This window comes from Acomys minous, assembly GCF_964271855.1.
Source record: "Acomys minous genome assembly, chromosome: 3".
NCBI lineage: Eukaryota > Metazoa > Chordata > Mammalia > Rodentia > Muridae > Acomys > Acomys minous.
Genome location: NC_140485.1, coordinates 110388468 through 110404436, shown reverse-complemented (window position 1 = coordinate 110404436; position 15969 = coordinate 110388468). Strand labels below are relative to the sequence as shown.

General features: G+C 42.5%; 1 protein-coding gene across 7 annotated transcripts in view; it reads right to left on the bottom strand.

Annotated features, from left to right (window-relative positions):
- Positions 1–15969, bottom strand: part of NCOA7 (nuclear receptor coactivator 7) — a 131787-nt gene that overhangs the window by 56651 nt on the left and 59167 nt on the right. For 5 of the 7 annotated variants that reach the window (XM_084776999.1, XM_084777000.1, XM_084776996.1 and 2 more), the window contains exons 3-4: positions 12336–12556; positions 11722–11796 (exon numbers count right to left, since the gene is read on the bottom strand). In XM_084776999.1, coding sequence (XP_084633125.1) covers positions 11722–11796; positions 12336–12556 — 296 coding nt within the window. The remainder of the gene's footprint in view (positions 1–11721; positions 11797–12335; positions 12557–15969) is intronic. The other 2 variants (XM_084777001.1, XM_084777002.1) reach the window with 1 other exon arrangement.

The window sequence follows — 15969 nt, the reverse complement described above, 5'->3', positions numbered from 1 at the left end:
TTGCTCCATTATGCCTACCGGATTCTAACTCTCCCCTTATGTCAAGGATTTGAAGCAAATAAGAAAATGTACCTATTGGCAGAAGAGAAAGCTAGCCCTATGTAACTCAAAAACTATTCTGAACATTTTATTAACCCCATCTACAAGATGACGTGGAAAAAAGGGCTATATGAGACCCTGTTTCATTTGGGATGGGGATGTAGTTCAGTTGGTAAGGCACTTGCCTAGTTTGCAAGGAGCCCTGGGTTTAATTGCTAACAATGTACAAACTGAGTGTAGTAGTGGTGTGTATCTGTAATCCCAGAATGCGGGAGGCTGAAGGAGGAGGATCAAACAGTCAAGGCCACCATTGGCTACACAGAGAGGCTGAGGGCTGCCCATAGGTAAGTGAGGCCTTCAATGTTCTCTAAAGTTTAAATAAGGATAAGATGATCTGGATAAATGCCCAGATGATGAAATAATGCCCTCGGCACCCACTCTACAGGGGAGAGATGGTCTCCAAGGCATCCAATGGGGGAGTCAGAAAGACAAAGGAAGAATTATCTGTGTCTCCAGATGGTTTGAAGAAAGGGAACCCTGCTCTATGACCAGCATGTCCCACTACTGGAAACTGACACATTCAACTTTAACAATTTGATGTCATTAACCAGAAAATCAGACCATGTGCCATCTCATTCATATCACCAAACATGTGATTACAATTTGATTTTGAGATCAGAATGAGCGGATTCCATAATAAAAAGCAAGTTGCTTGTAAGTGTTCTGTATCAAGTTCAGCAGGTATACCTTAAAGATCTGTCTGTATCAAGTCCAACAGCTATGCCATAAGGACTGTCTGTGTCAAGTCCAACAGCTATGCCATTAGGACTGTCTGTGTCAAGCCTGACAGCTATGCCATTAGGAACTGTCTGATAATGTCACTGAGGAAACAGTAAGACGTGTAGATGCAGGATGAATCTTGGAGCTAGGCACAGAGTAAGTGAAGCTACCACTATCACCAGTCAGGTGAAGTTACAATATGTTAACATATATCAACAGTTGAGTGTTGAACGTTCTAAGGCATCAGCAAAAAGGCTTCATTCCATGTGGCATTGAGATGACAGATTATTAAAAATCACTACAAAGGAAAAAAACCCTTGATTACTTGGATACATGCCCCTCTTATTGCCGAAGCCATCTGATAAGCTCCATTGCATTAAAACACACACACACACACACACACACACACACACACACACACACACACACAAATAGCAACATTACAAATGTTAGAAAACTAAAGACAGAAGCAACTGCCTTAACCTCCCATGAGGTTGTATAAGCAGCAATGGCCCCGGAGGAGGAGCCTCTCTGACCTGTTGAGTGGAGAGCGCTAAGATTCCAGCTTCCTTGAGTGGTCAGGCATGCTGGGGAGTGCTCTAGATGACGCAGGTGCCTTTGACTCATCCCTGATGGCTTAGGTAACCTCTCACACATATTCCTGTAAGTACTTCCAGTCAACGCATTGGTTTACCAAGTTGGACTTTGGTGGCATGATGGACTGTCACTGGCTCCCTATCTATGATCAGTAGTTAGGGAACTAGTTTCTTCATGTCTCCCAAGAATATGTTATTATACAAAGTCACCCTAAACCTGAGTTTAAAGGTGTGGCTTGGCTCCTAGCTTTTTGACATCCATGGGAATAGTAAGAGATTCCACAGGCACTGTTCAGGTTGCATTTTTTTTTCCATCTCCCAGTGTGCTATGAGGACAAGTCACTAAGAGCAACCCCAGCAAAGCCTAGAAGGATCCTAGAATGGCCTCTCCCATACATTCAACAACAGCCAAGTGTCATCTGAAGCCAAAGTTAGTTATTTATAAAGAAAAAAAAAAAAAGAAGACTAAAACCTAACTTTGGAATGGAGACAAACTCAGAAACAAGCAAGGGCCATGGAGACAGTTTGGAGACCCCGCAGATAAGGTCCTTGCTTCACCCCAGACTTCACCTTCATAGCAGTGTGACACAGAAGCACTGTGATGTGCTCCTGGCACCTGTGTGGTTATCCAGGCTATACTGGGTGATCACACTCTACTAAAGTGGACCTCTGTAAACTGACACAAGACTCCATATAAAAAACAACTACGAAAATCAAGTCAGTGGACTAGTAATGTAATTCAGGGGTAACACACTTGCCCAGAGTGTACAAGGCCATGGGTCTGATGCCCAACACCACAGCAAAACACAGCAAAAACAAAACACTAGCCAAAAGCAATTAAGAATCTCTACACAAGGGTTTATATGTCGCTATCTTGGAGTCCTTAGTCTAAATGATGGATGAGGGTGTTAAGCATGAAACGAAAAATTGTCTATCAGCTAGTTCACTTTCTCCCCAAAGAACCAACATTATCACAGAGATGTCAAAATTTAAAATACTGCTTAGAGAAGTGTACAGACATAATATTCTTCTTTGGTTGGTTGGTTGGTTTTATTTTGTTGAGCCAGGGTTTCTCTGCGTAGCTCTGGCTGTCCCCTTGCTCTATAGACCAGGCTGCTCTCAACCTTAATAGTTGTAACAGAAATTGAATTGGGGGAAGTCCCAGGCATGGCATTGCCTACCAATAAGATACCTAGAACTAAATATAGCACGATAGCAGCAAGAAATAGAAATAATCACATATCCATGGATCTTGCTGCCTTGTGAGCTATAGCAGTTAAAACACTGCAGAATATAATTAAAAGATGGGTGTTTAATGTGAGGTAAAATCACCATTATAAAAAAGTGAGAAAAGCTAGATTTCCTTCAAATTACCTTTTGGGCAGGTTTAGTTTGGGCACTAAAGAGACAACAAATGAGTCCAGTTCTATCTTTTAATCCCCATGCAAATTTGAGTAAATATGTAGAATAGGGATGGGAGAAAAGGCAATTCTGGAAGAGCAATCTACAGTGAGAAAAACAAGACCTTAGAGAAAACCAAACGAGACTGGGTAGTCAGGAAAAGTTAGATCACTGAACATCCGTACAGATGGCTTCAAGATTTTACAATAGAGGCAGATGTGGTGACACATGCCTGCAGTCTCAATTACTCAGTAAGCTGAGCCAGGAGGACCAACTGAGGTCAGGAGCTGAGGTCAGCGTGGGAAACACAAAAAGGTTCTCTTTTAAAGGAAAACATAGTAATTAAACTCATCCGTGACTTTGAATAGAGGACTTGGGCTTCTGCAAAAGGAGATAACATAATCTCCCCCAGCGATACTCACATCTTCTGTCTCTCTTCACACCTAATATGTTAATGTTGCTAATTAGAGTTATTGAGAGATGAGTAACTTCTGGGAAAAAAAAAACAAATTATGAACTGTCACAACTTTCAAACAAAATGAAAAAAAAAAATGTGTGTCAAGAAGGACTACACTCTACTTTACCCTCTATCACAAAGGGAATCCTGGAATATATATCACTTCCTCTCTCTCAAGTACAGCGTACCCAGTCAGTATATTATTATTACAGTTGGTTAGTAGTGCTGCTACTTGATGCTGTTAGTGTTTAACTAAAGTGAGTCATACTGAATGGGAACTGTCTGTTTTGAAGACTGTTCTAGCACGCACAGTCCTCCATGACACCCTCCTCCCGGCTGAGTAATGAATGTAATAACCCCTGTGACAGCCCGGAAACTTTGTGAATATGTAAGGACGGAGGATCTCAGTTGGTTTGGTCAGCACCTGATTTTATATGAGCCATAAAGCCAATAGGTGTTTCGAGCATCGCCTACACATATGACTGAGTCTAGGAGTAATGAATTCAGGTAAGTGTCAACTCCACCATCATAAAGATTACAGCCTAGGGGAAGAAAGCTCACCTTCAGCCTGCCTCTTTCTTCTGGACTAAGGAACAGGAATGCTCTGGAGGAAGTGTCAAAGGCGATAGAGGTCTGCTTTATGCTGGCCTGGTTTTTGTTCCAGAGTTGACTTTCCCTGAGGCCTCACTCCTGCTTTGGTGGTCAGAGGGCAGGGCATTGGTTTCTGTCACATGCAGGCCGACATTTGCTTTAGTATAGTCCCTGTCATCTCATTTTTTAACATTGTAAAACAGGCTACTGCTCCCTGTTGTATGTCACGAGGAGCCGTGAAGTCAATGAGGAAAGAAAGCAGCTAGCCCACAGCAGATATTCATCCAAAAGACACTCTTTCCAGCCCTCCTTCCTCACACCTGTTGTCTCTTCTCCCCTTCCGATCCTTTGACACATTTCACAAGTTCTTTTTTTTTTTTAATCTATATTTTCCTCATTTTATATAAGTGAATCACTGGTATAATTGGACAAATTAAATTTTAAAAGAAAATATAGGACATATAAAAAGCCAACCACATATGAATCAAAATTATACAGGACTTTCATTGTAGTTCCTTTGTAAATTACTACAAATTGGTAGCTAATAAGCAACAGATATTTAGTTTCCATCATTCAAGATCAAACGCCTAGAAAATTGAGTCTGGCAGTTGCCCTCACCCATTGCACAGGACATGACCGCTCAGGGGTCTTAATTTCAACCACAAGAATGGTGCCGTCAAGCTCTATACACTTTCTAAAAGACCCCTCCCTCCCATTGTCACTCACTTTCTCCAGTTTTCTGTCTCTCTCTGTCTCCTTTCTCTCTGTGTCTCCTCTGTGTCCGCCCCCAACCCCTCCATGTAGGTATGTGCATATGTAGACACTTGTGGGCCTTGGTGCACACTCAGAGGTCAGAGGTCAAGCTGGGAGAGTTGGGTCCTCCCACCATATGGGTCCAAGGGATTGAACTCAGGTCATCAAGCTTGGCAGCAGGCCACTTTACCTGCTTAGCCATCTTCCTGGCCCAAGGGAACACAAATTTTAACATATGGATTTGGAGGGATACAAATTCAGACCATAGCACTCATTTGAACAAAATAACAGAAATACAGTTAACCTGTCTCGTCTCCATTTAGAGACACCCAATATTTACCCTCCGGTGCATCACGTCCAGCTCTTCTTCATCCGAATTTTACATATTTGTAAGCAAACTGTCTTTTTCATGAAAATAGAACCGCTACTTAACAACTATTTCCCATTATATGGTTTCGGGAAGTTTCCATTTAACTAACTGCCTGCTTGTGTCATGTAAAAATGATACCTAGTAATACATTTGATATCACTTATGTAAATTAGGCTTTCATGCTATTTTAAGTAGCACAATGATAGTCACTACGATGAAAACTTCTAATGATTTTGACTGTTTCCTTGCAGTGAGCTTTAGCAGAAAGACTTGTTGAGTCAAATGGTATTAAAAACAAACGAACAAACAAAAGAAAAGGCTCTTTGTAAATATAGCCACTGTCCTCCACAAAGATCTTACCAGATTACTCTTCACTATTGACATCTTTGTTGTGGTTCTGACCTTTATGTCCCTTAAAATTCCTATGTTGATATTATTACTCTCATGCAGGTGGCCAGGCACCAAGAGAGAATACTATGAATGAGTCCAAAAGAGACTCCTGTGCCAGCTTTCCCAATGTATCTAGAAGAGGAAATCGTGCCCAGCTAGGCTCTGTTTACCAGCGTCTTGATCACCAAGGACTTCCCAGCCTGGAGACCATGATAGTTCCTTTGTTCACAAACCACCCAGTCACAGAGATGGAATTCCCCCCCACCCCCCCCACCCCCATGGCTTCTCTGCCTCGCTTGATGATGATTTGACTTTTCAAACTGAAACTACCAGTGACCATAGCACTACCGTCCAACACACGCGGGTATGTCTCATGCTATGAGATTTCCCACTGTGCAGAACAGTACGTGGTTAGGGAATGTGACTGTCACACAGATGGGCTACGGTTATGACAAGTGTAATCTCTGAACTCAGGGTGACCTGTAGGAGAACTTGGTTGTTAACATATAGCGTCTTGGTTGGCAGCAGCATTTGTTTGGTGTTTGTTTACAACGAAGACAGATTGCAAGAGGCTGTGTTAGGTGGAGGCACGGAGGTTTCTAGAACACTGAAGTTCTCCTAGAGGCAAAGCCAGTTTTACTCTGAGCCCTTTGCTTCACCATTACTAACGTACAGACAGACACCCACAGTCCTTAACCACTACAATTTCTAACTCGGTTCTGAACTTTAGAACAATTTTGTTTTTAGACCAAGGTTTACGGGTGCTGATATTCTGCTTTTTTTTTTTTTTTTTTTTTTTTTAAGTCAGGTAGGTTTTACAAACAGGCTGGATAGAAATTTCCATAGCAGTATTGACGCTGAAAGTAGAACATGGGACAGAAACTCACTGAAGCCCAAGCTGGAGGCTGGAGCAGCATGGAAGTCTGATCAACACAGCCTTCTCGCTACAGGCCTATGCTAACTTCTGGGAGCAAGGGGACCCTGCAGCCTGTGGGGCACTTATGAACGCCAAGGGGAGAAAGATGGAGAGACCCACTCTCTGGTTTCTTTCTGGTCTTGTTGCTCAATGTTCTTATGTCTGAGAATTATACAGTTGGTTACACTGCTGTATCAATATGAGGGGCTGGATGAGGGTTTAGGAGGAAACAGAATGCACTTCGTATTCATGCTTATAACCATACATTTTTAGGCTTAATTTTTGTGGTGTTCACCACCAGTTAACAGGACTTTTTTCATTAAAGGCAAACTTCTGATGTGCTTCAGATTGAACCATCTCTCTCTCCGTAGTGTGCTTCAGGAAGCACAAGAAGCATGTTTCTGGGCACTCGGTGTGTCTGGGAATGTCTTGTCCTCAAGCTTGAAAGATAACTTTCTCCTCCCAACTGAAGGTTTTCATGATTCTAGAACAGACTACTAGGTCTGGCTGCCCTGGAATTCACTATATAGCTCAAACTGGCCTTAAATTCAGATATCTGCCTGCCTCTCTCTTCCAAGTGCTTTGATTAAAAGCATGTACCACTATTCCTGGCAGTGTAACAACACCTCACACTTTTATTTACAAATATTTTTCAAGCCATCTATCCATGACCCATAAACCCCCCTACAGTTAACCTGTGCCTTCTTCATCCTGCCCTACATACAGTGAGCTCTTTTGGTTTCTATGTTTAAATAAGAGTGTTCACTTCTGAATGTGCGCTTTGTCTCACAGTGGCTGGTTACTGCTTCTGTTCACAAGATTCTTATCTTTTCACCAAGAACGTGTGTGTGTGTGTGTGTGTGTGTGTGTGTGTGTGTGTGTGTGTGTGTACGTGTGTTCCTCAGACCCTTCCTCCAAGCCTTCCCATCCCCACCCCCCCACCCCCCGCCCCCCGGATCTGACATCTTCCTTATCATTTTTTTTTCTTCTTAGCTATATTCTTGCTCATTCTAGAAAAATGTTAATTAGGTCATTTTTAATATTTTTTAAAATTATTTTATTTTATTTCTGGTTTTTTTGAGACAGGGTTTCTCTGTGTAGCCTCGGCTGTCCTGGACTCACTTTGTAGATCAGACTGGCCTCAAACTCATATCAATCTGCCTGTCTCTGCCTCCCAAGTGCTGGGATTAAAAGTATGCGCCACCATGCCTGGCAGGTCATTTTTTTAAACTAGAAATTGAACTAAGTCTTGGACATGCAAGCATGTTGTCTACCACTGAGAGCCATTCCTAGCCCCTTAGGCTCTCAACATATCCTTTTCACATAAAAGTCTGTTTTAGTCCTATATCCTTCCCAAGTTTAAAACAACAGTACAAGAAGGCTGTGTACCCCTGAGCAGAAGATGATACACTGTGGCCTGGCCTGTTTGTGTTGGGAAAGGAACTTATAAAAATAATACTACAACCTTGGCCCTCTAGACCTGTGAGTTGAAACAAAAATGACAGATATGAAACCCAGCCATGTGGTTTTAAGAAGAAAAGCAAAACCCTTAGAAAAAGTGAGCCGAGTGTGGAAAGTTGTTGAGGTTGCCACTGTGGGAAAGAACCCAGTTGTTGGTTACTTTCATGTTTTCATGAGAAACAAAAAGAAACTACAGCCAAGAGAAAGCAGAAAAATCTCAGCTTTTGAACCGTTTCTCGTTAATCTCCTTTTGAATGCAGGGTGGAAAACGGTGGTGAACGTAGGCGCCATAGATGTGTTATTGTAAAACTAAATGAAACTGTGGGAAAGATGTGCACATTCAACCATGCACCAGGAGGCTCAGCTCAGCTCAGCAGAGTTACTATGAATCCGAGGCCAGCCTGGCGCTATTCAGGAAGACAGATCTGCCCTCTCTGGAAAAAAAGACAGAAGAAAACAATACAAGAAAGGAAGTGTAGCAGGAAGGAGAGCAGGAAGAGGAAAAGAGGAAGGAGGAAGGGGAGGGGCCTGGTGGAAGGGGAGGGACCCAGGGAAAAAGGAGAGCTGTAGATGGCAAACAATTTCCAGAAGCAAGTCTTTAGCTTTGGTGATCACAAAACGCCGCACTCGCACTGAGTCCTTCATGTCCATTATAACAGCTTTCCAGATAAAATTCCTCTGAAGTAGCCAGGAGACAGTAGCACATGCCTTTAATCCCAGCACTCAGGAGGCAGAGGCAGGAGGATCTCTGTGAGTTCAAGGACAGCTTGGACAGAAGGAGCTCTAGGACACCCAGGGCTATACAGACAGACCCTGTCTTGGAAAAAAAATATTTAAAAAGTTTCTGTATTGCTATTCAGAATGCTTAGCATTAACACTTCACAACAAAATACTATGTTGTTTTAATAACACACCTTATTCCAAACTGCCTTATTTCTTGACTTACAAAATTTTTCTCTCTCTTCTCATCCTTGCACCTGTGTGGGTATGTTTCCTTTTTGGAACGTTCCTACACTGAAATCTCTGCATTTCTAATATTTCTAATATCCCCATTCTACTCATGTGACTTAGAAGGCAAGATGTGCACCATCCTAACATTAAAGAAGTTGCATTATTTTAATGCAAAAATACTTTATTGCCAACCTAATAGAATTTGATGCCTTGGTAAATTAATCATCTTTTGGGAGATTTAAAAGTGAGCCAGTGAACTTTGTAAAACTTGGCTTGATGTGGCTGCACCCATCACATGTCTTTAGTCTCAGCATGGCAAAGGCAGGAGCAGAGGGGCCAAGCAGAGGCCCGAGGATCTTGGTGAATTCACGGTCATGCCTGATCTACATACACAGTGAGTTTCAGGTCAGCCAGCAATCCAAGATAAGGCTCTGTCTTTAAACATTTTTCTAAAAACTCAGTAACAGCTAATTTAAAAGGCTATTAAGTTAAAAACAGAACTACGAAACAATTTTCTAAGAATTTTATTTTGTATACAAATATGTGTGTGTGTGCATGTGCCTGTGCGTGTGTGTGTGTGTGTGTGTGTGTGTGCATGTGCGTATGTGGGGGGGTTGCCTGCATGCATGTCTGTGCACCACACGCATGCCAAATCAGGGTACTGGATCCTCTGGCACTGGAGTTATAGACAGCCGTGAACAGAACCTGGGTCCCCTGTAAGGGCAGTAAGTGTTCTTAACCTCTGAGGCCTCTCTCCACCCTTTACACAAACTAAGAGTCTGTGCAATTTGAATGGAGTGAGTGAATTAGCAAATACAGATGCAAGCACAGAACGGCTGAATCCACTTGTTCTAGAAGCATTCTGATACTTACTGACTCTGCGTGCTGTGCTAGATACCGGGTCTCGAATTTTCTGACACAATCTGTCTTATTGTTCTTCTGTCCCTACTCCCTTCTCAAAAACAAAACAACATTTACAGCATCAGGACCATGTTGTTATAGTGAGGCAATCCTAGTGACTCAGTTTCTCCATAATACTCATTACTATCTCCTGACACCGAGAGAGTGATGACTTATTGTCCAAGGCTTCAGTGAGCCACAGACAAAGAAATCTAATTGAAAAAGAAAAAAAATTTGTCAAAATATCTTTCTTTAGTTCAGGCAGATCACACTGTATACGCAGAATGGGCAACCATCTAAAGTTAACTGCTTTTGATAAACTTTGTAGTTGCATAATTAATGCTCTTTTTGCAAGGCCTTTGCTTTTGCGTTACCATGGTATTAGGTTCTGTTATTTTCTGAATGTTAGTATTTGAAATAGTTCTGCAATGCATAATATCCAACAAGTAAAGTAAACAAGCTCTGTCAGGGCATGGTGGCACAAGGAGGCAGAGGGAGGCAGGGCTGAGTCTGAGGCCAGCCTGGTCTATACAGTGTGTCCCAGGACAGCCAGGGCTACACAGTGAGGCTCTGTCTTGGGGGGAGGGGTGGGAGAGAGAGAGAGAGAGAGAGAGAGAGAGAGAGAGAGAGAGAGAGAGAGAGAGAGAGAGAGAGAGAGAGAGAGACCTTATAATTTCCGTACCCAGACAAGGCAACTCTCACCTCTACCTTTCCCCCAGCCTGCATTTCTGAGTCCATGGTGTCACTTACCACCACTAGCTTGTTTGGCCTCTCTGGCCCTTGGATCATTTCTTTTACATAGAGACTCAAGTCACATTTGTAAAGGAGCAATTAACAGGCATCTTTGACTCAGCCCTTCAAAAACGCAAGCCCCATCACTTTCCTTCCTCATTCTTGAGCTTCCAAATTTGTCACTTGCTGACCGCCCCTTTTCTTCCTCATACACTGCGCTAATCAGCATATGCTGTTTTTCTGTGAGCGAAAATCTCTCTTCAGAACTTCGTTTCCCAAAGGGCTTGTCTCAGACCAGCACAGCCTGCCCTCCTCAATTCAGAATCGTCCCCAAAATAATGGTGCTTCCCAGTCTTCTCTTTGAGTTTTATGGGGCAAATCTAAATCTTTAGCAGACAAGATTGTCTCATTGTACAGTTTCCTCACACTGTCCTGCCACATCCTGAATAGAAGCCAGGAAAGAAGCAGCGCCCTGGCACGGGAATGATGCTCCCCCTGGTGGTTCAGGATTGCATGCTGGGATGCCACTCTAGAAGACAGCGGACAGACGGAGGCCAATCAAATCTGAGTGAGTGAGTGTTGGTCAACTATGGCCAAGGTGGTAAGAGCCAAGGAGGCCTGAGATTTAGTCCTCCCCGCAGAGGTTTGGTGCCAGCAGGCCTGAGATTTAGTCCTCCCCGCAGAGGTTTGGTGCCAGCACTGGAGTCTCCTGATGAAATGCCCCCAAATCTCCAAGTCAGTGGCCCTCACTATTATTCTGGAGAGATGACATAATGATAATTTCTTTAGTTTATGCTACCAAGTAAAACCACATGCCAATTTCATCTCAATGACTGTACTGTTACCAATATCCTGCAGAATTGTCTGGAAATGGGGGAAAAAAGTAAAACCAGAGTATTCAGTTCATCTCTATATTCAGTCTTCTACCAAATGCACATTTAAAGAGATTCTGTCAGGACAGGGAAGTACCTGAGTCAGAAAAGTGCTTGCCTCGTACGTCTGAAGACCTGAGTTCCATCTCCAGTACACACACACACACACACACACACACACACACACACACACACACGAACACCAACAGAAAGCAAGAAAAAAAAGCAAGCCTATTTCTCCTAGAGGGAAAAGGTTTATCAGCACACAGCATGTGACTGACAACACAGCTAGAGGATAAAGATGTAAGGCTGAGCAAAGCACATTGTTTCATGGCTATCCTTTTATACCAAATAACACACACAATAAGAACCAGGGACATGAAGTAGTTGCTCTATAAGTCGGTACTGTTATTATCATGTTGACTCTTAAGTCATAGTTTTTTTTTAACAATTATGGATTTTGATTTTTGAGGGTAGAGGTTTTGTTTATTTTGAGATAGGGTTGGACTTACCTACCCATGGTTGGCCAGACTGGCCTGAGCTTCCCCTTGCAGACCAGGTTGGCCTCAAATTTGTAATGACACGATCTAGGTTAAAAATTGTTACAATTTGTTGTTGAGAGACTATCTTGTATATTTTATGGATGTATCAATTAAAAAAAAACCCTATGGCCTATAGGTTAGGTAGAATAGAAGGTGGGACATCTGGCAGGCAGAACCGTCTGGGATAGAGCCAGGAGTGGGAATGTGAAGACAGATGCATAGTACCTGAGCCCAGGTAACCAGCCACATGGTAGAATATAGATTAGTATAAATGTGTTATTTTAAGTTATGAGCTAGCCAGAGAACAGCCAGCTATATGGCCTAGGTATTTGCAATTGTATTTTGATTTTCATTAACCATTATTTCGGGAGTGTGGGGCCGCAGGGAGAAAATCATCACAACAATTTGTTGTTGCTATTGTTGTTACTGTTTTGAGACAGGGTCTCGTGTAACCCAAGCTGCCTTTGAATTCCCATTTCTCTGGTCTCTACCTCCTGAGTGCTGGGATTGTAGTTGTACACCACCATGCTCAGCCTATGACAGAATTTTAAAGAAGATACTTCAGCAGTGTCACCAGTGCTCACCAACACTATAGTATCTCTTCAGTTCCGTGCGCCTGATCTCCTTCAACTGGTTGTTTTTTCTCTTCTTCTTTTCATCAGTGGTAGATTCCCCCTCCACTGCAATGTTGGACTTGTCTTGTTCCAAAATGGCTGAATTAGCATCTTCTTTCCCAGAATGACTCCTCGTGGCTGCAGCTGCGACTATCTCTGCATTTTGCTTGGCTTGTTTTTTCTTTTTCAGCCTATGAATGAAAAAACAAAAAAGGAAAACATTGAAGAAGTTGTTACACGACGTCCAAAATTTATACTGTGGGACTCTGAAATGGAATTATCTGAAAGATAAAATGCTTTATGGTATTCTGTCTCTTCTCTGCTCTCTGTCTCTCTCTGTCTCTCTCTGTCTCTCTCTGTCTCTCTCTCTCTCTCTCTTCCCTTTCTTCACTCCCTTTCCCTCTCCCTCTTCTCCCCTGCTTTCTCTCAACTTTCAGCACACAGCACACAGACAGGCTTCAAGCTTACAATCATCCTGTCCTAGACTTCCGAGGTCTGGGTTTTATAGGCATGTGTCACTGAGCCTCGGTCTTCCTCCACTTTTCTTTTGCTAGAACTAGGGATTAAACCCAGGGTTTGTACATGATACTCAAACAATCAATCACTGAGTTTTAGCCCCAGTTCTGTTTTCACTTAAAAGAAGGAGGAAGGGGAGGAGAGAGGAAGAATAGTTAATAGTTTGAAGATAGTCTCATTTTTCTTTTCTAACCACTTAAATAGTCTACCATGAAGACCAAGGGTGTTCGCTCAATTTTGCATCTATAATACTAAGTCTCAGATAAGTATGGGATACATTCTAGGCCTAAGAAAAATGATGGTTTTCTATAGGCTCTGAAATGCTGAGTAATTTTTACTTGTTTTTTGTTTTTCGAGACAGGGTTTCTCTATGTAGCCCTGGCTGTCCTCAGACTCACTCTGTAGACCTGGCTGGCTGGGAAATCATAGAGATCCACCTGCCTCTGCCTCCCAAGTGCTGGGATTAAAAGCATGCACCACCATGACCTGGACCATACCGTTTTTAAATCAAGATACAATAAGCCATCTATAAGGCCCCATTTGGGGGGTATTGTATGTTTTTTAAAGTGTTTGTGGTTTTCAGTTATACATACGAACTGAGTATGAAACATGTTTTATACTGGCTTATAGGCAACATCAAGAATTGGAAGGCCTAACTCTGGTCTGTGAAACTCTGGTCTTTATATACACCGTAAGAGTTCTATAGTGCAACCTCTCTTGAGATCCGAAATCCCCTAGCAACAGTACAGAACAGTCATTAATCATTGCGATTACTAATATATGCATTTGCTGATAACTTAGTGAACATATTTGATGCTTCTTGTTCTTTACTCCCAAGGCCAAGGTGTCTGACCTGAAGTTTATCATCCTGAAAATATTTTCCAAGGATGAAGTTCTGCAGTGAACTGCTGGACACCTCTAGTCAATGAGTCCTTGAGAAAGTCTGTGCTCTACGGAGCGTATGCTCTTTCAAAAGAAGACCCCTAGGGACCTCGTATACCTGGGCACTCTGTTTACCTGTAAATATTTTGGAGATTTAGGGTTCTCCTGCCTGGGTAGAGAGAGATGTCAGATTTACAGCTTGCATTCTGTTACACAGTTCTCTTGCCATTGCTGAAGACACCACCCACACAGTTTATTGAACAAAGAGAAGTCACACTGGTACCCACATAGAGCCTTTACCCCCCCCCCCTTTGAATTAGCATCTCTGGTCCAGACAGGAAGGCACTCTGCATGCCACCAAAGGAGAAAGGTAAAACACCAACCCAGCTAGAAACCCTTCGATCTACAATGCTGTCCTGCCTGCTGGATACGCTAGTGCAATAATGACACAAATCTCTGGGAGTAACCAACCAATGTCTGATTTGACTTAAGAACCACTCCACAAGATGGAACCCATATCAACACTTCTTGGGTCACCAAGAACCTGAGGTTAGATAGCCCAGGGGCCCATGATAGGAAGACAAAAAGAGAAGGAAAAAAATGTAGCAAGAAAATGACTCCTGATGACATCCTGGTGCCCTGCTCAGCCACCATCCATTGGAGAAGCTTCCTTCTGCCACAGACAAATGTAGAGACTCATAGCCACACATTATGCAGAGAATGAGAGACCTAAAGGAGATGCTGCCATCAAGCCCCTCCATTCAGAGAACCTCATCAGAAAAGGAGACAGAAAACATATAGGAGCTAGAAGGGGTGGAGGACACCAAGAAAACTAGGCCTTCTAAATCAACAGGATTGATGCACACATGGACTCACAGAGACTGAGGCAGCATGCACTGGGCATGCGCGGGTCTGCACAGGATGGAGTCCTAGAGCTGAAAGGGGAAGGGGACAAGTATGCTATATGCTATTGTTTTTTCAGTAAGCACCAGGGAGTCCATTTCAAAGATTTTCATTTACTCATGTAAACTGTCTAAAAGTTGGGATACTAGGAAAAGTTGCAAGGTATCTCATCTCTTTGTGTGCTGAGATAAACACACACACACACACAGAGACACACACACACACACACACACACACACACACACACACACACATCCGAAACCATGCACACACATGATTACAAATCAACTACAAAAAGGGAATATTTTCAATGAGTACGTTCTTATTTTCTGTCAGGCTTTAAGCCACTTTACTGGTAAAAGAATAGGTGGTTTTTTGTGAAGCTAGGTCTGATAATGCCTCTGATTTAAAAAAAAAAACAACTTCCTGATCAAATCATTATACGAAGCTCACTGTATGGTGACCTGGCTCTATGGAGAGATCAGCGTCTTTTTATAGGGAGTGGTCTCTGCAGACCTGACCTCCTTCTCAAAAATGCTGGCCGTGGGTGTGCTGGCTGGTCCTGTTCTATGCATTAGCTCATCAAAACTTGCTTGAAACGAACCTTTCACATCATTCAAGAATGATTTGTTTTTCTAGAAGATAGCAGGTGCATAAAATTAGCTCTGTATCTATCTCCTGAGATATGCTGTTTTGTCACGTTCTGAATTTTTCCACTTGATGTCCCCATTTCACCCTCTCTCGGTGATAACTGAACGCACTCTGGTCTGGGGTGGGTGTTTTGATAAGCAGCAGCCGTGTTTAGGGACATCTCATTAGACACTAATTTTTACTCATGGAAATTACAAAATGAAATATATTGTTTTTACTCATTTTCTCTGCTGCGTTACAGAATATTATTGAAAATGGTATAGCCAAACAGTTGTTACTTCAGAAGGGGAAAAAATGCTAGGAAATAGTAATACTGGTTTAGGATAAAATAAAGTGGAAATTTAGTGCTTTAGAATTTCTAAAATCAGTTTTTGTTTTCACTAGAGCAATCTTTCTTTTTCTTTTCTTTTTTTTTTGGGGGGGGGGGATGTTATCTTTATAACTCACTGGAACATTCTGGTCTTGCAGTGGAAAACCAGAGCAACTCCTGGAGCCTGCACAGGAAAGCCCTTCCTTCCAAACACGGAAATGGATGCTTGCCACCTTTTCCCAGGTTGGCAGTCTGATGAATGGGGCAGAGTTAATGCCCTCAGACTCTGCTTTCTACATTTTCTCCTTTGTTTTTGGAGTCAGCATCTATCACAGTACCTTT